This window comes from Myotis daubentonii, chromosome 5, assembly GCF_963259705.1.
Source record: "Myotis daubentonii chromosome 5, mMyoDau2.1, whole genome shotgun sequence".
NCBI classification, from domain to species: Eukaryota; Metazoa; Chordata; class Mammalia; order Chiroptera; family Vespertilionidae; genus Myotis; species Myotis daubentonii.
The window spans coordinates 44729242-44754581 of record NC_081844.1 but is presented as its reverse complement, the minus strand read 5'-3'; the positions used below and the strand labels follow the sequence as shown (position 1 = coordinate 44754581).

Below are 25340 nucleotides of genomic sequence, written 5' to 3'. Positions count from 1 at the left end.
TTGCCATCAATGGCATCTAAAATTTGGGGGGATAAGAGAGTTTTAAGTACAGTACATAAACAGCTACTTTAATCCAAAGATTCTAGAAAGCTGGAAGGTGGCCCCTGTATTAGAAGTCTTGTAAATTTGTGGTAAATTAGGTAGTAACAACCCAAGATGTTCTGCTTTCCACCCTGATACACTAAAAGTAGTTTTGTAAAATGTATTTAAGGGGACATATATCAAGGTGCTTTATAAATTCTCTGGTAATGCCGAGGCCGGTTTGGCTCAGTGGATGGAGCGTCGGCCTGCGGACTGAAAGGTCCCAGGTTCGATTCCAGTCAAGGGCATGTACCTGGGTTGCGGGCACATCCCCAGTAGGAGATGTGCAGGAGGCAGCTGATCGATGTTTCTCTCTCATCGATGTTTCTAACTCTCTGTCTCTCTCCCTTCCTCTCTGTAAAAAATCAATAAAATATATTTAAAAAAAAATAAATTCTCTTGTAAAATTAGCATCAGAGACTAGTCATAAAATATGTTTCAGGAGTCATAGGAATCAACGTCTTTTCAAGAATGCTACTATAGTTTAAAGAATGTTTTGATAAATGTGTTACAGCATAAGTGACAAAATCAATTATCAAACATTTGTATTATTTGTTAAAGGGGGTGTTGAAAACCTATTTTCAATTTTATTTTCCTTGTCCTGCTGCTTGAGGATAGAACCGGCGGCACCGAAGACATGACGCCAAGGGGGCCGGAGCCCTCTCCCTCTGCCTCCGCAGGTCCGAACCACGCCAAGAAGACGAGGGTTATTTTCAGTTTTTAAAAGGACTGGTTAATGTGTACCTGTCTAAAAAGCAAGGGTAGCTTGGCTTGGCTAGTAGAGCTTTTCACCAAGATGGAAAGAGAGAGTAGCATGAAAGGAATAAGCAAAACTGAAAACCAAATGAAGCAGAAAGCTAATCATGTAAGTCAAAATGGTAGACTGATTGAGGCAATGGACGAGGGCCATGGGCATGAGCATAAGGAAGAATCAAGTCAGAGAGGGTGCAGGTTTGAGTGATTACAAGGGAGAGCATATGTTCCATGTGCCTGGAAACTTGGGTGCATTAAAAATGTTCAAAAGGGACAATCATGAAAAGTGCTGGTTGTGCTTCAGTAGACACTCTCAAGGGAGGGGATTTGGGGAAGGTAGTGGAAGGTAAAGGAGGGATGAATGGTGATGGAAAGAGACTTCACTAGAGGGTGGTAAACACACGATACAATACACAGATGATTTATTATAGAATTGTACATCTGCAACCTGTATAATGTTATTAACCCGTGTCACGCTAATAAATTCAATTAAAATAATTAAAAAATTAAAAGTTTTTCTACAACAATAACAAAAAGGAATCAATTGTTCTGCTTATACAACAACTACAGAAAGGATCACTTACCAGTACTTTTAATTCATAGCCATTTATGTAGGAATGTAAACTAATCATTCAGTATTTTACTTTAACACCTAATCACTTATTAATTTTATAAAGGAGTTAACATAATTACATCACATCATATGCTTTTATGATTAAGCAGGTGGTAAAGCTTAGACTGGAAGCTTCTTCTGTCAAAAAAGAAACTTCCTCCTACATCGGAAATGAATGTGCTTGCAAGGCAGCAGCAATTGGTTTATGATCTGTTCATGCAGGGAAGCCATCACTAAAGGCTCCATCAGCAGCAGCACAACTTTCACAGAACCCACAGCATAATTAGTTTTTAACATGCTAAAATTGATGAGCAACTTTCTAAGTGTAATTATATTCTATATGTTTGCTCATGATGCATGCTGTGCAGGGAGAAATGGGAACTCACAATGTGTCAAAGCTTTCTGGTTAAATAAAAGTACATGTTTGGGTATTTTCTTTCTCTTTATAGTCTTTAGGTATAAAAATGTGTGTGTGTGTGTGTGTATGTGTGTGTGTGTGTTTATGTGCATGTGTGTACATGCATGCTTTGGAAACTCCCATTTTCTAACGCACTGCCAAAAGAACAAAGCAGAAAAGAGAGAGAATAAAGGTAAATGAAAGGGAAGTATGTCAACCTCCAGTCATTTCTAAGGGAGTTGGAACTAGAAGAAAAACAACGAAGCAGAATGTTTAGCAGTTGTATGAGAGAGTATGACATAGAACAATCTTATTTTTTTTTCTTTTGCTGTCAGTTATAAATAGCCATGTGGAGGTCTTCACATTGTACACCACCATGAAAGAGGTTAGTCTTTAGGCGTTTTGTCTATCTATTGATGAAAACAAAATCAAGGGGTGGTTAAAGTTGCTGAAGCTTCTGAAATCAAGGTCTCACTTGACCAGCAAACCTGAGCTATTCATCATGCTGCCATGTGGGATTGAGAAAAAATGGGTGGTGACCATTTAAAGAATAAATATCACCATTTCATTTGTCCTGAATTGTGTCTAATATCACAGAATAATCATCAGGCTAACAATGCATAATTGACCTGAAACATGCTAGCAGAAGCTGATTTTTCTCCCTGAGGGGACAGTTAGGTGAAAGTTGAAAAAAAAACCGGCTCACTAACGTGTTAATTTAATCAGGACGGACTTTATTTTGTAAAGGTTGAGTACTGCACAGGTGCTCTGCTAACTCTGGAGGGCAAGACTGCTGACTCAGGCCACAACCTATACTTCCTCTTGTTGCTCATCACTGGCCTTCAGGGACTCTGCTACTTTCCTTTTCTCTTTAAGAAATGTCAATATCACTGAATGTCTTGCAGTTTCTCTCTGGGAAGACTGTTGTTTAGTGACATGTACTTTTTATCTAGAATACCATTTACAATGGCCACTTGTATAAAGAGAAATGGCCACTTATCTGTTGAAGAGAAAACCACAGGCCCAATATGGCGTCAGTTTTGCTAAATCCATGGCATCAAACTTAGATTTAATACCTCCCCTAATTGCTATTTTAACCTTCCTTGGAAATAGTCTTAGTCAACCAGTCTGGAATTCCCTGGTTAAGCACCAGTAAGGTAATCTGTCGCATGAGCCCTTTCCATGTCCCACAGAGAGAAGAGACACTGTATGACAAAACCCTTGACATTCCCACCCCCTGCCCTCCAAAGATGTCCTCTTCTGAAAATAATCCTTTCTTTTCGTTAGTTCATAGCTCCCTGCCCCACCCTTGTTCCTTTACAAACTGTCCATTTTGTGCAATCCCTTGGAGTGCCCGTCTAGTTGCTAGATAGGATGCTGTATGATCCATTAATCACTTAATAAAGCCAATTAGATTTTCTAATTTACTCGGTTGAATTTTAACATATACTATTGGGGTACAGAGACTATAAGAATCATGAAAATCTAATACAATTTCCCATATTAATTATATCTATTATTATTAAGCTTTTCTTGTCTGGGCACTGACAGGTTTAAAATGGACTGGCATGTGTTTTCTCTCCTTTAACGAATCACTGTCATTTCCAGAAATCAGAAAACAGGAGTCAAGGAAATGGGAGACACAAAAGGTTTGCATTATAAATCTGGGAGTAGGCAAATCCATAAGAATGCATGCATAAATACATTAGGAATGACCTTGAGAGTGGTTAGTAGACATGCTGCATTTTTTAACAGGGTACTACTAAAAGAGCATACAATATCTATTATAAAAATTTAATTTTCATTTTGGACTGCATTGTCTCCCCCCACCCCTTTCAATATGAAGAATTAAAATAGAGACTGTGATATTAATAAGCACTGAACAGCTTTCTCTCCCAGTATATCCTAGACCAGGTTTTAAAAGAACAGCTCTTTCAGTGGATCCCCATTGAAGTTCAGAGCTAAAATTAGTCTGCCTGAGGCACTGCATGGGGAGTGAGGCTGTCTGTGCAGATAAGACATGACTGTCATTCCTGGCATTAAAGAGGCTCAAGTTGTAGCCACCTGGGGAAGCATACCACTGAGCTGCGATATCAGTTGTGTTCTGATCTTGCAAGATCCTGGGACAACTACTCCATAATCACACTAGAGAATAAGTTAGTACCCAGATAATGCCAGTGATGAAACCACTTCCTATTCAGAGTAATTATAAACACAACTGGAAACTAATGACAGTAGTTTCGTACCCACTCAGTGATTTCAGAAATATTTGCCCAAGTTTCCTTGACACCCTATGACTTAGAGTGTTCTTCATAAAATGGGATTTAAAGCATAAAAGAGAATTCCTCAAAACAGAAGAGCTAGCTCTTATAAAGCTATTAAGAAACCGTATAGTGAGTGAATGACTAGGCTCCCTTACCAGTCAGGCTGTTTATTCTCACCTGCTTAAAGGCATGAGGGATTCAAATTAAAAATGCCTGCATGGCCATGGAATACTTCAAGTGATGAATGCTACATTCATGAATGCTTAGTGTATGGAGTAATTAACTTAGAACATGTTTCACCTCACTAACTTTTTTCTGTTCCTCCTCACCTTCAATGGCCAGGATGCAGGGTTAACTGATGGGTCTCCCAAGGAGCCCCTCCAAATGTACAGGGAACTCACACAACTTAACAAAAGGATGATAAACAATCCAATCAAAAAAATGGGCAAAGGAACTAAATAGACATTTTTCAAAAACAGAAGGCCAAGAGACATATGAAAAAAATGCTCAAAGTCACTAATCATCCTAGATATGCAAATCAAAACAAGAATGAGGTAATACTTCACACCAGTCAGAATGACTATCATCAACAAATCAACAAAGGACAAGTGCTGGTGAGGATGTGGAGAAAAAGGAACCCTCGTGCACTGCTGGTGGGAATGCAGACTGGCGCATCCACTGTGGAAAACAGTATGGAGTTTCCTCAAAAAACTAAAAATGGAGCTCCCATTTGACCCAGTAATTCCCCTTTTAGGAATATATCCCAAGAAATCAGAAACACCAATCAGAAAGAATATATGCACCCCTATGTTCATAGCAGCACAATGTACAATAGCTACGATTTGGAAACAGCCTAAGTGCCCATCAGCAGATGAGTAGATTAAAAAACTGTGGTACATATACACAATGGAATACTATGTTGTTGTAAAAAAAGAAGAAAAAAACTCTTATCATTTGCATTGGCATGGATGGACCTGGAGAGCATTATGCTAGTGAAATAAGCTAGTCAGAGAAAGATAAATATCACATGATCTCATCATTTGTGGAATATAGTGAACATAAATTGATGAACAAAAATAGATCCAGAGACATAGAATCATTGAACAGACCGTCAAACTTCAGAGGGAAGGCAGGGAGGATGAGCAGGGGGAATGGTGGGGGTAAGAGATCAACCGAAGGACTTGTATGCATGCATATAAGCATAACCAATGGACACAAACGATGTGTGTGGGGGGGTGTAGGCTGGGACTGGGGGGTGGGGGTAGGCTGGGAGACCACAATGGAGGGAAAAGGGGACATATGTACTAGTAATACTTTCAACAATAAAGAATTTTAAAAAAAGAATCAAAGGACATATATACCCTGGCAGGAAAACAAGCTTTATTCTAATGATTACAAATTTTAGAAACTAAAAGGAGATTGACGTAAGTACTCTTTGCTCCTATAATTATGATGCTGATATCAAGTATATATTTTAAATTAATAAATCATTAGTGCCAATAGTCCATGCATGATTCACATGACTAACTTGATCAACCTTGAGAACAAATTATTCAATTTTGTGGCCCAGTACAACATACATACCATTTATTTTGCTGTTATAATATTTTGTAAAAAGAATGTGAAGGCCATATAATATTCTTTAATTTGTTCATTTCCCCACCAAAGATATCTTAGAGTAAAGGGCTTTTCCTACCATCTTTTATTTGTCTTTTTTCCAGATGGTCAGATTAGTTCAGGAAAAGTACCTGTTGTTTGGAGTGAAAGGAGCACCTGGAACACATTATTCTAAGAGAAAAATGTTACATTTTTACATGTCCTATCAGGAAAAAGTGTATCCAGCTAAATAAAATAAAGAGACAGTTTAACAATAATGGCTTATTTTCATATTAATATTTATACTTATAATATTCCACATTCATTTTATATGGATAATATCTATCTACATAAAAATAAACATGTTCAATTTTAGACAAATGTAAAATGATTTATGTCACAGATTCATAGTCTTTGTGAGGCTATTTGAGAATGTGAAATTTCCCTTTTCCATTCTTCTTTCTCATTGTTCCATTTGTACTTTTGCCTCCCCAAACAATAGGTAAATTATTTTTAAAGTACAGATAATGCTGTTCACAAATTGTTTTTTTTAATCTAGTAAATGAAAAATGGACACATTGTCACAACTCCTGTTAAATGCTGAAATAGATTTATAGTATTTAATTATTGCTTCTCTTTCGACTATGGAACTTATAAATTCTCCCCCCAAAACTAAAAACAATTATAAAAATTGGGCAATATTTAACATCTCAATTAAAAAGAAATTAAAAGTGACAATGAAGAAAAACCTACATTAAGAAATTTCTGTAACTAACCACTCTTTTGGATAGGACCGTAAATTCAATGTTTTGAAAAGTTTGGTCCTTAAATGGAAAGTAAATTTTAAGAGAGAACACTTATAACATATTAAAAGCAAGTTAAAATTGGACTGCATTGAGTTGATGCTACTCAAGTTTGTGATTTAAGTTTCTATATTGAGGTTCCAGTGATCTTCAAAAGTCACCTAACTTTTCTGGATTAGAGGCTTCCTAATAGAGAAAATAAAAATAACAATTTCTACATTCCCATCTTAAAACAAAAATGTGATGAATCTAAAAATAGTAGAGAGTATATTGATTTTATTTTTCTACTTAATATTACTTAGTGCTCATTAAGTATATAACACTGTTCTAAGTGCTTTTAAAAACATTAAAATTTAAAATCCTCCCTGAAGATCTGTGAGGTGAGAATTAATCCCGTACCTATTTCACTGATGAGAAAACTGAGCAACAGAATTCTGGCAGAACCAGAATTCAAGACCTAATAGTCAGGCCTTAGTATCCATGATATTTTACCACCCTGCATATATACAATTTTTTTTTAATTTTTAGTAGCTAACTTTATTGAGCTGGTATTTTATTGGGATTCTTACTAGTAAAGAAGAATTAAAGGTCCATTACAGCTTTATGAAGTAAATTCTAATATTATTACTTCACATTTGAAGAAACTGATCTACAGTTTGCCCAACATCACAAAGCAGTACCAGATTGGGCTCAGAATTCTGACACCAGAAGCTCCTTTTCCTATATTGCTATACAGAGATGTTTCATTAGTCAACTGCTTCACTTTAGAGGGATTTCAGATGCTCTCAGAACCTGTTGTATGTTTTATAAGAATGAAGGCACTAGTCTGTATAATTGTTGCAGATTGAATGTGAAAAGAGCATGTCAGGATGCAATGACCAGTGGACATGAGAAACATGGGCTAAAGTCATAGCCCTGTTCAGCTCCACACATGTTAGTTGCTTCAGCTCACTGTTGAATAGAACTGGTCAAATGGGCCCAACTTGACTGTGAAAAAAACGAAAAACAAAAACAAAAAAAAAAGGGAAGATGTCTCATGTGCACAGGAAGAAGAGAACTGGGTATGGTGAGTACTAGTAATTTCTATGATACTTTACCTCTGATATAAGAAACATAATACTGCCCTTCTCCTAGCATTTTATATCGACTTAATATATTTAGCATTTAATATATGGAATATATAATAAATGTGCACAAATGCTAGCCAATATTACTCTTGAAAAATACCTATTCAAATATAAAAAGCATGTAGGGACACTAATTAGGTAGGATACTGGGGTTTGGAATTTTATTTTTAAATTTCAAAATTCGATTTTGCTATGCCATATCCGTATAATAATGATAATAATCGCATTAATTTGGGGTTTACTATGTTCCAAAAATCATGCAATAATTCATTTGTATTTTCACAGTGGCCTTATAATTTAAGCTGTACTTATTACCCCTATTTAGTATATAAATATATTATAAACTGAATTAATTTTTTAAATGGATGTAGATAAAGCTTTAAGAAGAGAAGCTATCTTTTTTTTCAGTATATCTTGAAAACTTCAGTACAATGTCTATTGGTAACTCATTTTAAAGAGTTAGAAGAAAAAATAGCATTTAATGGGTCCCTTCTATATGACAGACATGGTGCTCCTGTTTTAAATGTTTTCATATAGCATTCACAACAATCCTCTAAGATAAGTATATTAAGCTACATTAGAATGAGAAAGGTGAGCCATATAGACTCCAAACCCAGTTATGTGTATTATGTACTTATGTATTTAAAGATTGAGAGGGTGATTTATCAAACATTAAAAATAAAGTTCCCAAGGATGTCTTTGAAAGAGTTGAATATAGGTATGATAGGGTGTACAGGTTGATGAAATTTTTTTAAACCTACAATGTTTCATTTTGTAATTTTAAATCATGTTTCATGATGTACTGACATATTAATTTTACTTGCTAATATTTTTGTTGAGGAATGTAACAAATAAGTAAAAGAGACATTAAGATACAAAGATGGCATATATAATTGAGGAAATAGTGGCTATTCAAAAAGACTATTCCAAATTGCCTTGTCCAAGGAATAATGGCATATCTATCTATCTATCTATCTATCTATCTATCTATCTATCTATCTATCTATCTATCTATAAAAGCCTAAGTGGCTGTTACGACCAAATGACTGAACAACCGGCCCCTATAATGTGCGCTGACCACCCCAGGGGGCAGACGGGCAATGCAGGAGCTGTCCCCTGGTGGTCAGTGCCCTCCCACAGCCAACCTCCTGCGGCCAGCCAACCTCCCACAGTCCCTTCCCCCGGCGGCCAACCTCCTGGAGTCACTCCCACAGCCAGCCCCGCCATCAGTCTCAATTGGGGGAGTGGGGTGGCTAGTCAACTCCCCCCTCCCCCAGTCCCTCTCCCCAGCTGGCCTGCCAACGTTCTGCGGTCCCTTCCCCTGCTGGCCAGCCTTGATCATCCTGATCGCCAGCCAGGTCAAGGGACCCCCACCCGTGCATGGATTCGTGCACTGGGCCTCTAGTGTATCAACACTAATAAAAGAGAAAAATGGTAATTGGAGTACGAGCTACCCTTTTCATTGGCTAATCAGGGCTATATGCAAATTAACTGCCAACAAGATGGCGGTTAATTTGCATATGTAGGCACAATGCAGGGAGGCAAAAGGGAAAGCAGGAAGAAGCCCCCTGCCACTGACAGTGATCAGAAACCCAGGGGGAGCTAAGAGCTAGGGGGCAGGGCAAAGGCGGCCCTGGGGCCGCCTTTGCCCTGCCCCCCAGCCATGATTGGAGAATCAGGTGCCTTTTCCGCCCTGGCCAGTGATAGCAGGAAGTAGGGGTGGAGCCAGCGATGGGAGCTGGGCATGGTCTAAGCTGGCAGTCCCAGGAGCTAGGGGTCCCTTGCCTGGGCCTAAAGCGAAGCCCACGATTGTGGGGCTGCTGCAGCTGTGGGTCCCTGCTGCCCGGGCCGGATGCCTAGGCCAGAGGCGTCAGGCCTGGGCAAGGGGCAGATCCTGCGATTGGAGGATGATGGGGGTCAACGCCTGAGGGCTCCCAGTATGTGAGAGGGGGCAGGCTGGGCTGAGGGACACTCCCCCCCACACACACCCAGTGCACGAATTTCGTGCACCAGGCCCCTAGTTATATATAACTAACTTGAGGCCCATTGCATGAAGAGATTTGTGCAACAGGCCTTCCTTCCCCTGGCTGCCAGCACCGGTTTTCCTCCAGCACCTGGGACCCAGGCCTTTGCTCCGGCTGTAGCAGAGAAGCCAAGCCTTTTCAGTCTTCAGTTGTCTTCAGTCTTCGCTCCATGACTGCATATGCAAATTAACCACCATCCATGTTGGGTTAATTTGCATACTCATCCTGATTGTCTGGTGGGCATAGCAGAGTGACACCAATTTGCATGTTTCTCTTTTATTAGTGTAGATGTTTAAGATGTTCTCTTTGTTTATTGACTTAACAACTGGAAAAAATTTTATGAAGTCATTAAAATTCATGACATATTTTAGAGGCATGGAAGTAAAAACCTAATATTTCATATCAAAATGTATATGAGTACATGTTTTCATTATATTATCCTCAATATCTGCTATTTGGTTTAAAATAATGTTGAAAAGTGTACACTACAAGGAGCTCATCTTATCATCTATTTACATATATGTACCACTATAGATATTCTCAATTTTTGTACTTCATCTGAAAAATCTATAATATATGCTTCATTCATCATAAACTAGAAGAGAAATAAATGTAAATTTATCTGGCCATATAAAATAAAAGACAAAAATTAGTGTGTGTGTGTGTGTGTGTGTGTGCATGCATACACGTGTGCTATTACTTATCAGACAAAACAAACTCATCTATGTTGATGACTCTGTTTGGTTTGGTTTCTTTCTCCAACTCATTCCCACCACGCCCCGAGCTATTAGGGGTCTTGCAAAGCAGACTAAGTAAGAGGCCGTGAATGACCTACAGAATACAGCCATGGTGTCATTCCTTTTAAACAAAGCATATGAAACGTTTGTCTCAATGCAAAAGATTACTTATGTAACACTCTAAACCCACTTAAAGTAAATTATGAGTAGACAATGTGGATCAATGTATATTTTGTGATCTAGTTTTAACCTCTTCTTTAACTTTATGTAAAATTAAAATATGCAAATATTTATATAGAGAATAAAGTACTCAGTATCCATTTTATGAATGCATTAGAAAATTCTAATGATTTTGCTAGTTTGGCTTGATTGACTTTATTCTATTAAAAGATTGGCAGAAATACAAGTTTTGCCTTAGGCCATGTGTTCTTTCAATCAATATCAAAATGTTATATGTTTGTTTTTAATTTAGCTTGTTTCCCCAATAGCATTATGCAGCCTAACTAAATCGTCATTTTAAATTGCACCAATAAAAGCATTCATAAATGTCCACATCAGATTTTTGACATGCCAGAAACATTTGATATTTTATTTGTATGTTTCTACTCTTTTCTTGTATGAGTTTAATTTTTTTTAACTTTCATTATGGTCATTTTATTTTTTTATTTATTTTTTATTGTTTTATTGCTTAAATTATTACAAAGGGTATTACATATGTGTCCTTTTTTTTGTCCCCGCCCTTGACAATCCCCTGGCCTCCCCTATCCCCCAGTGTCTTATGTCCATTGGTTATGCTTATATGCATGCATACAAGTCCTTCCGTTGATCTCTTATCACCCTCCCTCCTGCCCCTCCAACCCTCCCTGGCGTTCCTGCTGCAGTTTGGTAATCAGTTTGAGGCAGCTCTGCCTCTGTATCTATTATTGTTCATAAGTTTATAATGGTCTTTATTATCCATGAATGGGTGAGATCATGTGGTATTTTTCCTTCATTGACTGGCTTATTTCACTTAGCATAATGCTCTCCAGTTCCATCCATGCTGTTGCAAATGGTAAGAGTTCCTTTTTTTTTTTACAGCAGCATAGTATTCCATCGTGTAGATGTACCATAGTTTTCTAATCCATTCATCTACTGATGGGCACTTAGGCTGTTTCCAGATCTTAGCTATGGTGAATTGTGCTGCTATGAACATATGGGTGCACATATCCTTTCTGATTGGTGTTTCTGGTTTCTGAGTTTAAATTTTAATGTTTTTGCTGAAACTGTCTTATAGTTTTTATTTTGCCTGTGTGCTCCCTTAAATAATACTAGTGAAACAAGGCTTAAAGTATAACCTAAGGCATGATTCATGCCTGTGCATTAGAATGTGACTTATTAAAAAAACAAAAAACAAACAAACAAAAAAACCCTACCTGGTTTGGCTCACTGGATAGCGCATCAGCCTGGGGACTGAAGGGTCCCAGGTTTGATTCTGGTCAATGGCATGTACCTTAGTTGCAGGCACATCCCCAGTAGGGGGTATGCAGGAGACAGCTGATTGATGCTTCTCTCTCATTGATGTTTCTAACTCTCTATCCCTCTCCCTTCCTCTCTGTAAAAAAATCAATAAAATATATTTTTAAATAAAGAACAAAATGTTAGGATAACATTTTGAATATTTTCATTCAAAAATGCTCTTTTAAAATTCTGAGTTTATATCAAGAACTTTTCTTAAGAGTTCAAAGCACATTGCTTTTTATTTAAAGTAAATGTAGAAAAGCTAAAAAAAAAAATAAAATAAATGTAGAAAAGCTTAGTTTGATGTTTTCCAATTACATTATGTTATTGTTTAGGGATAAATGTATTGCCTAACATCCAAACTATAATAGTAACTTCATAATTATTTTGTTCACCAATAAATCAATAGTGCCTAAAATAGTACCTACGTTATAGTAGGTGGTTAATACTAATATTTTTAGAATAAATAAAAATAATGATATTGAAACAAAATCTACAAATAATCAAAAGACCTAATACAAACATCACAAATAGAATTTTTATACACTCATATGTATATAAATATAAATTGTACATATATTCTTTATATAAAGTTTAATAATGTAAATATTTTCAATTTTATGCTTACTGTTGAATTGGTTGCTTTCTAGAGAGTCTGAAAGATTCTTTTTTTTTTTAATCTTAATTTCAAGCCCACTATATTTGTTACTTTAAATTCATTTGTTAAACCTCCACATAGAATTTGATTGTCTTTTTCCAATCAACCTATATTATATTATATTTTATAATTCCTATACATTTGTTAAAGTTATTTTATCACTCTTCAAAATGCTGTTGCTATAGACATTTAATTAAATATGCTAAATATAATACCACAAATATGGGTTTTAGATTATCACCCTCAATAAAGAAAATGATCTGCAACATTAAGACAAATGAAAACATTAAAACAAATCAACAGACAAAAAAATTTTTAACATGGGTAGAAAAACAAATATTTAAGATGCCAAGAGCTCTGATTTAAAATTCGCAATTTTCAAAACCATTTCTAGCTACTTTGTAATATATTCATTAAAGAAAAACAGATTAAGTACGCTTCATGCTACTATTTATACCCCAGAAAATCAATAAGGAACAGTTTAATTTGGTTACAAGATTCTTTATTTTGTAAACTATACATAAACAGTAAAAAAGAAAACGCATTATACTTTAAATATTACATAAAGTCAACATTAAAGTTTATTTTCAGTGTGTATTAATCAAATGGACATAATTCACCAATTTTACTTTCAATGGATGGTATATCGGGAAACCAGTTGACCCACTGTTTAAATTATAATACCAATGTGAAATATTCAACAGGTTTTTCATTTTTATTATGGGCACAAAACCTTAGGTCTGATATACTTAAAAGTGATGGTGCGTGGAAAGGTCTACACAATTAATTAACATGCTAACTTAAATATAGCAAGTAAAGTAATTTTTGTTACAGTTAAATCTTAAATGCTACTCTACACAATAATCATAAACAAGTCCACATGGCAATTATGTAACAATAGAAAAAAAGAAAGAAACATATTCCATTTTTCTTCATTCCAGCAGCAGTACCTTTATTGGTATTACTTTGTTAATTAGGTGTGCTTATATATTGCCTAATATTCTATATTGGTATGCATGCTAAAACCTTTCTATTTCTATTTTGCAAGGCACCATACATTATGTTCTCTAAGTTTCAACACTAGCAACAAAAATGGTATAATTATTAGATTAAATGAAATTCTTATGTATAATAGGAAATAAAGTAAGAACTAAGATTTTTAAATTTGACATTGGGCATATCACAAACTATATGTGAAAATATAATTTAAATAAATCTTTCCCTTTGTCTTCCTTCTTTAAATTCTGCACCCTAAGTATCTGGTAAGAAAGATAAAGAAACCTAGAAAAGTAAAGAAATCATGCTGTTTAAGAATAGAAAAATATCTACATGAGACTGTTAATGAAATTAAAATAAAAACTAGAAGAAACAACTAAGTTTTTAACTTTCAGAATCCACGGTTTTCCATACTTGTCATTTCATAAAATATCCTATCATATCCATAATAACTCCATAATTAAAACCATCATTATTAATGTAAACATGATGCAGAACTCCTTATTTTTCTTACCCTGTGTTGTATCCCCTCACTCATCTCCAGGTTTAGGACAAATGCTACTTTGGAATTGCAATTAAGGTCATTCATACTTTCAAAAAGTCCTGGTGCCCGGTCACCAACAAGTTATTTATAAGTTTAATTTACAGTCTCTCTCAGAAACATAACACATAAGACCTCAAATATGGTTGTTTTTTTGTTTGTGGAAGATCTACATAGTTTATTCTTATAAACATTTGTTTGTTTATATCAATAGCACTTCTAACTTTCATCTGATTAGACTCCATATGTGTTTTCTTTTTCTCTAAGGCATATAAAAACTCAAAGTAAGTGATTCTTATTTAAACATAAAGTTCTATGACTTTAGCTGCAATATCTGAAATAATTATACAAAATATACGTGAATTTTAGAATCAGTTTATTTGGGGGCAAGAAGGTAATTCTCAATAGGCTATCACTTGTAAATAATAGAAATGTTAAATGTATTGATCTCAGCTCTCATCAAATGTACCCATCATGATCATCACCTCCATCATCATCATCCCCTTCATCTTCATTGTCATCTTCAATTTCATCTTCATCATTCATAATATCATCTTCATCATCCTCCTCATCAGTCCATTCATGGAAATCTCCACTTGCAAAATCTCCAGAGATCTCAAAATCAATAGCTTAGGAAAAATGTAAACATGAATGTTATTTCTCTGAATAGTAAAATAATTTCTGAGGAATATAAAATTATGATGAAAATTGAGAAAATTAAGAAAAATGTAATTTGCTCTTTAACTTACTTAACAAAAAAAGGAAAAAAATCTATTTTCTATTATTTGTTAACATGTATGTACCAAAAAGCAGAATTGTTACTGAAGTCGGTATTTCCAGTTCAGGAATACTATCTCAGCCCAGGTTTTATAGAGTCCCTGTCAAACTTTGAATCTGATAAAGAATTATAACTTCTTCTACTACTACAATAAACAAAGTAATTGCCCCCCTCAAATATTCAATTCCTAATCACTGCAACCTACAAATATGTGACCTCACATGGTAAAGGGACTTTGAAGAAGTCATTAAACTGAGGATTTTAAAAAGGGGAGAATATCCTAGATTATTCTGTTGGGCCCAGATAATAAATAGTGTCTTTCAATCAAATAACCTTTCCCAGATAGAGTTCAAGGGAGATTTGATTATGGATGAATGGTCAGAGATGCAATGTTGCTAGCTTTGAAACCAGAGGAAAGGGCCCATGATATTGTGTTGGCTTGTAGTAACCATCTTCATCACATGGGGGTATGTACTGTCCTAAGGAATGTGAGCAGCCTCCAGATGCAAGAAACAGGTCCTTCTCAAAAGCCTCCAAGAACGAATGCAGCCCTGAAGACATCTTGATGTTCATCACAAGGACACCCATGCACGACCTCTGACATACAGAACCGTAAGATAATGAATTTGTGTGGTGTACGCCCTATAGTTGTGGGAATTTGTTACAATAGCAATAGAAAACTAACATAGCTAGTTATTATTTTAAAAATATTTAGAAATACACACTTGAACATCTGGTAGCTAAATTTTGAGAGTGTTTTATTTAAATAAACACTGCCTTTGCAATTATTCAAAGTGTGTGTATACATTTTGGGGATGCCCCACATATATGTATTTCTATTTATAGAGGTAATAGTACACATATTATTTAATATGTATTTATTTTTTAACTCTTCTATTATTAGTGTGTGTTTATTTTCTACCCTTTCTAACATTTTAGTGTTGTAATTCCTGGTAACTAATTATAATATATCTTATTGTTGTAATTCAATATTTATATTTGATTGATTTCATAGTATGACACACTGAAATTTATATATTATGTGAACAAACTGTTATTTTTCTTCTACTTCATGTATTTTCTTCTTAATTTCAAAATGCTAAGAAAACTCAGGATTACATTTCCAAGATATTTCCCCTGTTCACTTATTGAATTCACCTCTATATAATTTTTATTTACAACATAAATTAAAATTGTTTACCCATCATTGGTATCACTGATGATTGAAGTCACTATTAATACAGTGAGTTTAAACTACATATTGCAAAGACATGTTCTATACATGTTAAAAGCATGTTAGGTAGCTACTAAGTACTACTTTATCCTATATAAATATAGAATCATTGGCCAGAAAATTAAGATCAAGGTGTTAAAAATCTTATGGAATAAATAAATGTAGAACAAGCATATAAACATTAAATTAGATTACTTTCATATTGTTTACCATTTATATATTTCTAAACAATCACAAGTCTAGCAAACAATCTATTAGTTTAAAATCTACATAAATGAGACAATGAAACACTGTCTACAATATAAGATTGACCAACTATTTTTTCATTTTTGGTCTTGTGTATTATTTGAAACATAATCCATTAATTCCTAGTGTGTGTGTGTGTGTGTGTGTGTGTGTGTGTGTGTGTAGCTGAGTGGCTTTTGTAGTGAAAACTCTCCATAGTACAAACAAAAATACTGATTTTAAACTTGCATTCTGGAAAAAATATTTTATAAAACAAAAAAGAAGTTACATTTAAAACTTTAAACTACATGTATGTGATTCCCAACTTAATTGTAATATTTTTAGTTTGGTACATAAAAATGTATGCTTATGAAAAGAATTCAAATATTAATTATAATGACCTTTCAAACAATTAAACTATATTTTTGCCACTCAAACATAAGGGAAACAAACTGATATAGCTGCAGTTTATGGGCCTTTAAAAAAGATAAGTTTTTCTCTCATTGTTGAGACTACGTACTTGGAAAGTCAACTTCTCCAATGGTCTACAGAAAAAAGGGTGCCATATATACATGTGGCACACACTACGATAGAATGGATGACAAAGGTTTGACTTAACTCAGAAACAAGTGGTAGCTAACATACTTTTTGTATGTGACATGGTAAAAGGAACCCAGCTTTTAATAATTATTCCTTAAAATATCTAAATGAGGTAATTGCATTCATTAATTATATAATTTTTAATATGCTAGGAATATTTTGTTACCCCTAAAATGTTCTATAGTCTTTGCATAAAATATGTCCTCCTTAAACACTTGAACAAATGAATGAGATCCTTAAGTACTTATCCTGTGCTTGAGATATTACTAAGTAAGTACCCATTTGCTTACCACAACCTGCAACACCATTTGTTCTGGATCCAATGACTTCATTTCCATATCTGTCAACACACCAGCACTGCCCAACACTGCCATGACATTGTGTTGGCTTGTAGTAACCATCTTCATCACATAGGGGTATGTACTGTCCTATGAAACACACAGTGATCAATTATGCATTAATTCACTCAAGACATGCACATATAGAGGTCCCGCTCCATCTATGAAGCTGGCCATTGTAACAATGAATTGCCTTTATTTATTTTGTTAAGCAAATTTACTGGGCAAAGGGTACTGTTTTGAGAGGTATAATACAGAATTAAAATCTGGTTAATTGAATATGCACATTAGTTCATGCAGACCACTTAGCATGGCATACCAAACCCTTCACAGTCTCATTACTACCAACATTCTATTTTCATTGTGTGTGTGTGTGTGTGTGTGTGTGTGTGTGTGTGTGTGTGGTCTGTCATTGTATGCTATACTGTGATAGCCTCTGTATTGGAAATTTTTGGGTTTATTGGTTTTGATTGCTTTCTTAAAAATTCTTAAACTCAGTCTAGTAGGAAAGACAGACATTCATTTCCATATCTATAATATCAATAGTATATTTGTCACATTGCTAACGATAAACGTTTAACTAATAACTTAGAAGTGAATTCACATTCTTCAATAAACACTCCAACATTACAATGTAAGCTTTGGAAGGTCTGAACATTTTCTTGTCTTTCCTAATAATTTTTCCCCTCAGTGATCACACATACTAGAGTTATTTGGGGAAAGAAACACAACAACAACTAAATAAATAGATAAAACATAAGACAATTAATCTTGCAACCGTATGGGATCATAGTTTCCTCCCTTTAAAAAGTTTCAAAAGTCCGATATTTAAACAATCAGTTTTGCTTAAAAATTATAATTCATTTGAAGGAGTTGAATTACTAGTTTATCAGTGAGGTAGACAGAGTATCACCAAAATTTGAGAACCACTTCTGTGGATTAAATGCCAACAAAAATGAGGAGAAATTCTAACATTCTTACTCTACCTCATGAAAAAAGTACCATTATTTGACATATCTGACATTAAAAAGTTATGAGGTAAAACTAGTGTTGACCATTTAATTTAACCTTTAGGCAAGTATACTTTGAAAATGGAAGAGAGCACTATTAAGAATTATGCTAGAAATTCAGAAATCAAGCAAGATGAACTCACAAATTGGAACATATGGTGCCTCACATATATACAACAATTTATCAATTTTCAGACAAGTACCATTATCCTATGCAAATTAAAAATATACTTAAGACATTCAGTACTCTATAATAATGACTTTAATTTTTATTATGCAAGGGGAATAAAGGTGAATCCTCCTAAAGGGAGCTAAATATGTTTTCTTTCCTTTTTTTTGTAACTTCAAATAATCAGAGCCTGAATTTCAATAAACTTTTGTCACCAGTAAACCTTGCCTAAAATAATGTTTAGTTGAATTTCAATGGCTTTTCCCATTGTACATGGGTAAACTTTGATGATTGGAAACAAACCAAAGAATGTACGAATGTATTATTTCCTTTTGTGAGCAATAATACATGTGCATTTTATAAGAATTTAAAGAAACATGATGCATAGCGTTTCTCATTAGTAATGCTTCACATCTTAAAATGCTTTATTTAAAAAATGAAGCTTTTAATTTTGAATCAATAATTTTCAAGAAAGATTAAATTTGTTCTTTTGTAAACAAATAATATTATAATTTAATAAGCATATCAGAATATATACAGATTAATCAGATTCAAATACATTATGAAATCTGTGGCGCTAAATAAACAAGGGCATTCATATACATTTAAAAAATTGCATATGAGGCATTCTGTCCTGGGTCCTAAAATAGAAAAAGGACCTCAATAGAAGAACTCCTTAAAATCCAAAGTCTGATGATTAATGAATAGGATCATGGCAATATTAATTTCTTAAATTTGACAAATATATAATGTTTATTTGATACATGATAAGATGGTAACATTAGGTGAGGATGGTTGAAGGATATATGAAAACTATGTACTGTCTTTATGAAATTTGTTAATCTAAAATTACTCCCAAAAGAGTTTACTTAAAATTGGATGTTTATAGGAATAACACAATTATTATACATAATAGTTTAATAATCTGATAGCTTTGGGTGGGTAATATTTGGAATTATCTATTATTTATCAATTGAATGTTCTAAAACATACATTAACTTACTAAAAGTTAGTAAAAGGTTCTAATAAGAACATTAAAAAGTGTGCTCATATTTTCTTGAGGTACTCAGGGTGTCTCTCTCTGTTTTTTTTCTCTCTCCCTCTCTCTTCCTCTCTCATTAATTCCTGAGTTGTTAGTTATAGAATTGAAGTTTCTGCTGATTCTTTAACTTTAGCTTTGTTCAAATCTCTTTCTTTTTTACTTAATAACTCTCAAAATGAACATTATATTAGGGTAATAAAACAGACATAATATCTTTCAATAGGTAAGACAATAAAAGTAAGTTTAATTGCTTTCAAAAACTTCATAAATTTTGTTACTGAAATTTAGTGTAGTCTATCTTTGTTGAATTAATATTGATTTTATGTTGCTGTTTCCTTGGGGCTATTTATGTAAGTAATAAAGACTTCAGAAGAATGATCTATTACTCACCTAGGAGCTTCTTTAAGCCTTGCCGCTTCTGAATATTGCTGAGCTCTGTCTGGCAAGGAGGGTCTGCAATGACATTAACAATGTTACTTCAAGGCTTAGAGTTAATGAAAAGAAGTGTAATTTCTATGTTATCAAACTTCAGTTAGTTTTTATATGGCTTTGCAAAACACATATTACATATTATTCATTTTACTTTTGGAGATACATATAGACATGTGTGTGTATGTCTCTATACCTACCTACAATGATAGAGACAGAGGGAGACTGTCCTGATTATAAATATTAGGTTATCTTGATTTTCCTAAGAATGATTGAATTAGATGTAAAAAACAGAATGGTATAAAATACTTACTATATAATGAAAAAAGGTTCTTATCATTTACTTTCAAAAGCTCCATCAACTCATCAATGTAAACCCAACTGATGGACTATCACCCAAACAAATAACAGTTTATGTTTTCCCCTCACTTAAAACAGTTTCTAAGATATAGACACATAGCTTTTCACTAAAAAGTGGTCTATGAAACAGTTAATCCTTTTTTCAAGTTATATCAGAGATACCTTAATAAAATTTCATACTGAAAAATGTTGACAGGCTTTGGTCTTTTTATTTCACCTAGATGCTTCAGTATACAGGGATAGGCAAAACTAGGTAAGAACTATGTGCCAAAGTGTGCTTGAGTAAATATAGCAAATAGACTACAAGAATGTATATAGCCCAGCCAGTGTGGTTCAGTGGTTGATCGTCGACCTATGAACCAGTAGGTCACAGTTCCATTCCTGGTCAGGGCACATGCCTATGTTGAAGGCTTAATCCCAAGTTTGTGGTGTGCAGGAGGCAGCCAATCAATGATTCTATCTCATCATTGATGTTTCTATCTCTCTCTCCCTCTCCCATCATCTCTGAAATCAATAATAAAAAAATAATGGGTACATAATGAAGGAGGGCAATTTGAGGACTTGCCAGATTGTGCCTAAGTGCACTGTGCCAATGTGACATACTTTTGAGTTAATAAAGCTATTTTTAATAATCATAACCTAAATGTCTTTTTCCATATGAACAACTATAAACCTAGTTTTGCCAACCCATGTATATGCAATTTGGAAAGGATATGATATACAATAATTTCTCATAAGCTATTCTTTAAGAATATTACTTAAAATATTAAAACAATTTGGAAATAAGTATTTGGCTATTTTTCAAACTCAATCACTTAAAGGAGATTATTTTTTTAGGAGTATAAAATTCTAAATAGACACAATACAGTTTGATTTATAGTATATATACAACTAGAAGCCCGTTGCACGAAGATTCTCACAATAGGCCTTCCTTCCCCTGGCTGCCAGCACCAGTTTTCCTCCAGCACCCAGGACCCAGGCCTTTGGTCCAGCCGCAGTAGAGAAGTCAAGCCTCGAAGCTAGGCTTCTCTGCTGTGGCCACTGCGAAGCTTGGCTTCTCCCTCTGCAGTGGAGAAGCCAAGCCACTTCAGTCTTCAGTTTTCACGCTAGCCGGAGCCTTCAGTCTTTGCTCTGCGCCTGCATATGCAAATTAACCACCATCTTTGTTGGGTTAATTTGCATACTCATCCTGATTGGCTGGTGGGCATAGCGGAGTGACACCAATTTGCATGTTTCTCTTTTATTAGTGTAGATTATATGTCCTTACACATAATACATATTCTTAGCTAAAAGCAGTGCAGTGTATTTTACAGTCATATTCTAAAACCCTCTTTTTAATATATGCCATATAAAAATTGTACCATAAACTTTTGAAACAGCAAAACAATAAACTAGTACCTATTCTCCTATACTAGAACTGTTTAGAAAATAGCAAAGTATAATTAATTCAAGTGATTTTAAAATTCTTTATTATATCATTCTCATAGCATATAGTTATTAAATTTGCACGTAAGTAAAGCAGAATAAGGAAATGAGACAAAGTGTTTAATATATATATATTTATAGTTTAGTATGCAAGGCCAAAACTGTTTTTCTTTGGTGAATCTAAACTGTGAAGAAAAAGGAGTTTGTTCTATTTCATTTTGAAATTGGTTCAGTTGATTGCTTTGTTTTTCTTAATAATCTATGGGCTCTTACACTAAACATTCAAGGAATAGGAATCAAGTTCTATAGTATGAGGTTAGAGAATAGATAACTTAAAATGTACTGCCCTCCACCTATGCATTTAGAACCAAGAGGAAAGATCTAAGCTGAAGTTTCAATATATTTAAAGTAATTCTTCTAATAGCTAATGGCCAGATACTGTAAAGTAGAAGTAATCTATACTAATAATAGAGGGATATGCAAATTGACCAGGATGTTGTCATGTGACAACCAATTAGGATGGGGGCAGGGCCATAGTGGAGAGCTCTCAGCATGCCAGTGCCAGGGTCCGAAGGGCACTGTGAGGAAGGAAGAGCAGATAGGCAGTTAGGGGGATCAGGCCAGGAGTGGATAGCAGATAGGCAGTTAGGGGGATCAGGCCAGGAGGGGAGAGCAGTTAGGCAGTTAGGGGATCAGGCCAGGAGGGGAGAGCAGTTAGGCAGTTAGGGGATCAGGCCAGGAGGGGAGCACAGATAGGCAGTTAGGGAGATCAGGCTGGCAGGGGAGGGCAGTTAGGGGGATCAGGCCAGCAGGGGAGAGCAGTTAGGCAGTTAGGGGATCAGGCCAGGAAGGGAGAGCAGTTAGGGAGATCAGGCTGGCCGGGGAGCAGTTAGGGGCATCAGGCAGGCAGGCAGGTGAGTGGTTAGGAGCCAGTGGTTTTGGATTGCGAGAGGGATCCCGGATTGGAGAGGGTGCAGGCCAGGCTGAGGGGACCTCCCCCCACCCCCATGCCTAAATTTCATGCACCAGGCCTCCAGCATTTCATATATGTTCACTACTGAATTGCCTAAAACTACAGGTATATCTGTGTCTGACTTAATTTGTAAGCTCACTAAATAAACCTGATTATTAGTCCTACAAATTCTGTATAAGAGAACATTGTAAGATTTCAAAAGAAATCATGACAGATCAACTACATAAAATTTTTGATTTTGAAATATTTTTTTTTATTATTTAAAAGGCAGCTCTATCTGGCCCTTAATTCCTAAAGTGCTAAAGGAGATTTCATCTATTATTTAAACTCACTTGCAAAGAACTGATATGGATAAAGGATAGTAACCCAATTAATTGGATGAAGGTTTAGACATGATTAGACTATGAATAGTCAACTTAGGGTGTACACACAAATTTATATCACAAGATTTATCCCCTCTGTTTACTACCTAACGGTGTTATAACTTTATGGAAAATTCTGATTTTATGTGCTAAAAATTTTATGAGAATCATGCATTAATAAAATATGTTTTAATCATTGAATTTATAAGTAATCACTCCAAAGGTTAGTTTAAAAATACCAGAAAAATAGAATATTTTTTTATTAGTTCAATTTCAAAATGTTGTTTTTGAAAATAACATTGTTCATTGTTTTGAATTCTCAGTTTAAAAACTCAAACCTCTATTTTGGGGCCGTTCACACATGATTTATATTGGAATATTCAATATAATGAAAATGATGCAGTTTTATCTTCCCATACAATTTGGAACTAAATAAAAAGTTACTGGGTAAAAAAAAGTAAGGAAATATCAATATGTTTACAATTGTTCTAATATACAAATGTGTGTTTTTTTCTATAATCACAACTAGTCATTTCTGAGGAGTGTATCTTTATTAGCTGTCAACTATATATAGACAATCCACAGTCAGAAATGAAAACATAGTAGGCATGATGGAGGCTGGAGAGCGACTCTCTAAGTAGGCAGCGCACAGCAGTCCAGGCGGTGCACAGCGCAGCTCCAAGGGGCGTATGCACTCCCCCTCGCTATGAAGGGTGCCTAGAGCTGCAACAGCAGGTGGGTCCCTAATGTGCCTCTCAGTTAGCCATTGTCCTCATTCTCCTTTTTTTAAGTCAATATTTTACTATTCACATAGCTTCTCACACAATGGATACACTTGAAAATCTTTATTTAGATTTTTTCATCAGTAGAAATTTCAAATATTCTTATGACCAGAGGACAAAGTTCTCTCTCTTTAATGTCTTTCATTAAATAGAAAAACATCTTTTGTAAAATTAACACACGAGTCACATTTTAACATCTCGTCCGGTAGATTAATTATATAAATAATCTCTAAAAATGTCATCTATTTTCATTGCAGTCCCGAGGAAAAAGCATTGGCTATATTGTTGATTGAAAAATTATGCCTGATGTTACCTGTACAAAGTAGGATTTGCCAAGAAGTTGCACACAGTAATGTCTCTATGGCATTTTGTATATAATTACCTTGCAAACTCAGAATGTAGAATTGCAACGACTCAGAAAAAAGTCAAAGATTCTAGTTTCAAATACCAGTTCCTGCCCTCATTCTGTAACGTGAAGTTATTAAAGATCAATAAACTTCAGGCCTTAGGCATAAAATGGGAATAACAATATTTTCACAGTGCTATTTGGGTAATAAACATTTTTATGTATACGAAAGACTAGGTGGACTTAAATAAAAGTTAATTTTCTTTTTTTCCCCCCTGGATTTTATACAATAGGACATTAAATGAAATAGCAACTAGTAATTGATTTACTTTTTCAGAGTAGAGACTTAGAATATACTTTTATGAAAGTAAGTTATTAACTCCTAAGGTAACTAAAATCACCAATAAATATTCCTCCTACTCATTTTTAATGATTGCTTAGAAAAAGAAATTTAAAAATCACAATCATAACCATTTTGTAGTGCTTAATTGTCATGATTTCAGAAAATTAGTCACAGAAACAAATTTGTATTTTAATTAAAGTTAAAATATATTTTTCCTTAGAAACCTACAAGTGTTTCACTTGCATGAACATTTAAATTCTTAACCTCTTTTATTAAACTTGAGCTAAACCTTAATTGTGAAAGTTTTTTTAAAAAACACAATTACTTCATTTTCAAGATACTTCTAACACCATAGAACTATAGTCTTGATTGCAGTTTTAAGTAAATCTAGATTAGTAATACCTAGATATACACCTTTCTCTTTCTCTCTCCATATATACTTATTTCTTCCTATATGTAATATATAATAATTTCATGTTTATTCAATAAAAAAACATTCTTAAGTTTACTATAGAGTTAAAAGTTAACTTTCTACATTACACTTATTATAGTAAACTTAAGAACTTATTGTTTATTGAAAAAACAGGAAAATATTCTTTTATGTATAACAGTTATTAAAGCTAGCATGTAGTTTTTAGGATTTCTATCACCTAGAAGCACCTATGTAATAATAAAGTCAACAATGTGTTTATTTGAGTGTGTGTCTGTCTGTATGATTTAGAATATTTTCATAAAGCAAATCTAATTTTTAAATGTTGCTTAAACTAGTTATAAACAATTTAGCTACTCTACAAACTCTGCTGTTGATCCACTGGTAATTCATTTATTGATAATAAC

At 34.4% G+C, this 25340-nt stretch overlaps 1 protein-coding gene and 1 pseudogene across 1 annotated transcript in view; both read right to left on the bottom strand.

The window, feature by feature from the left end:
* Positions 1-675: 675 nt before the first annotated feature.
* Positions 676-787, bottom strand: LOC132236295 (small nucleolar RNA SNORA57; annotated as a pseudogene).
* A 12454-nt stretch (positions 788-13241) lies between these two features.
* SPOCK3 (SPARC (osteonectin), cwcv and kazal like domains proteoglycan 3) overlaps positions 13242-25340 on the bottom strand; it is a 333704-nt gene continuing 321605 nt past the window's right edge. Inside the window, exons 9-11 of the mRNA XM_059697687.1 lie at positions 19874-19936; positions 17215-17352; positions 13242-14716 (exon numbers count right to left, since the gene is read on the bottom strand). Of these exons, the coding sequence (XP_059553670.1) occupies positions 14547-14716; positions 17215-17352; positions 19874-19936 (371 nt within the window). The 3' untranslated portion in view covers positions 13242-14546. The remainder of the gene's footprint in view (positions 14717-17214; positions 17353-19873; positions 19937-25340) is intronic.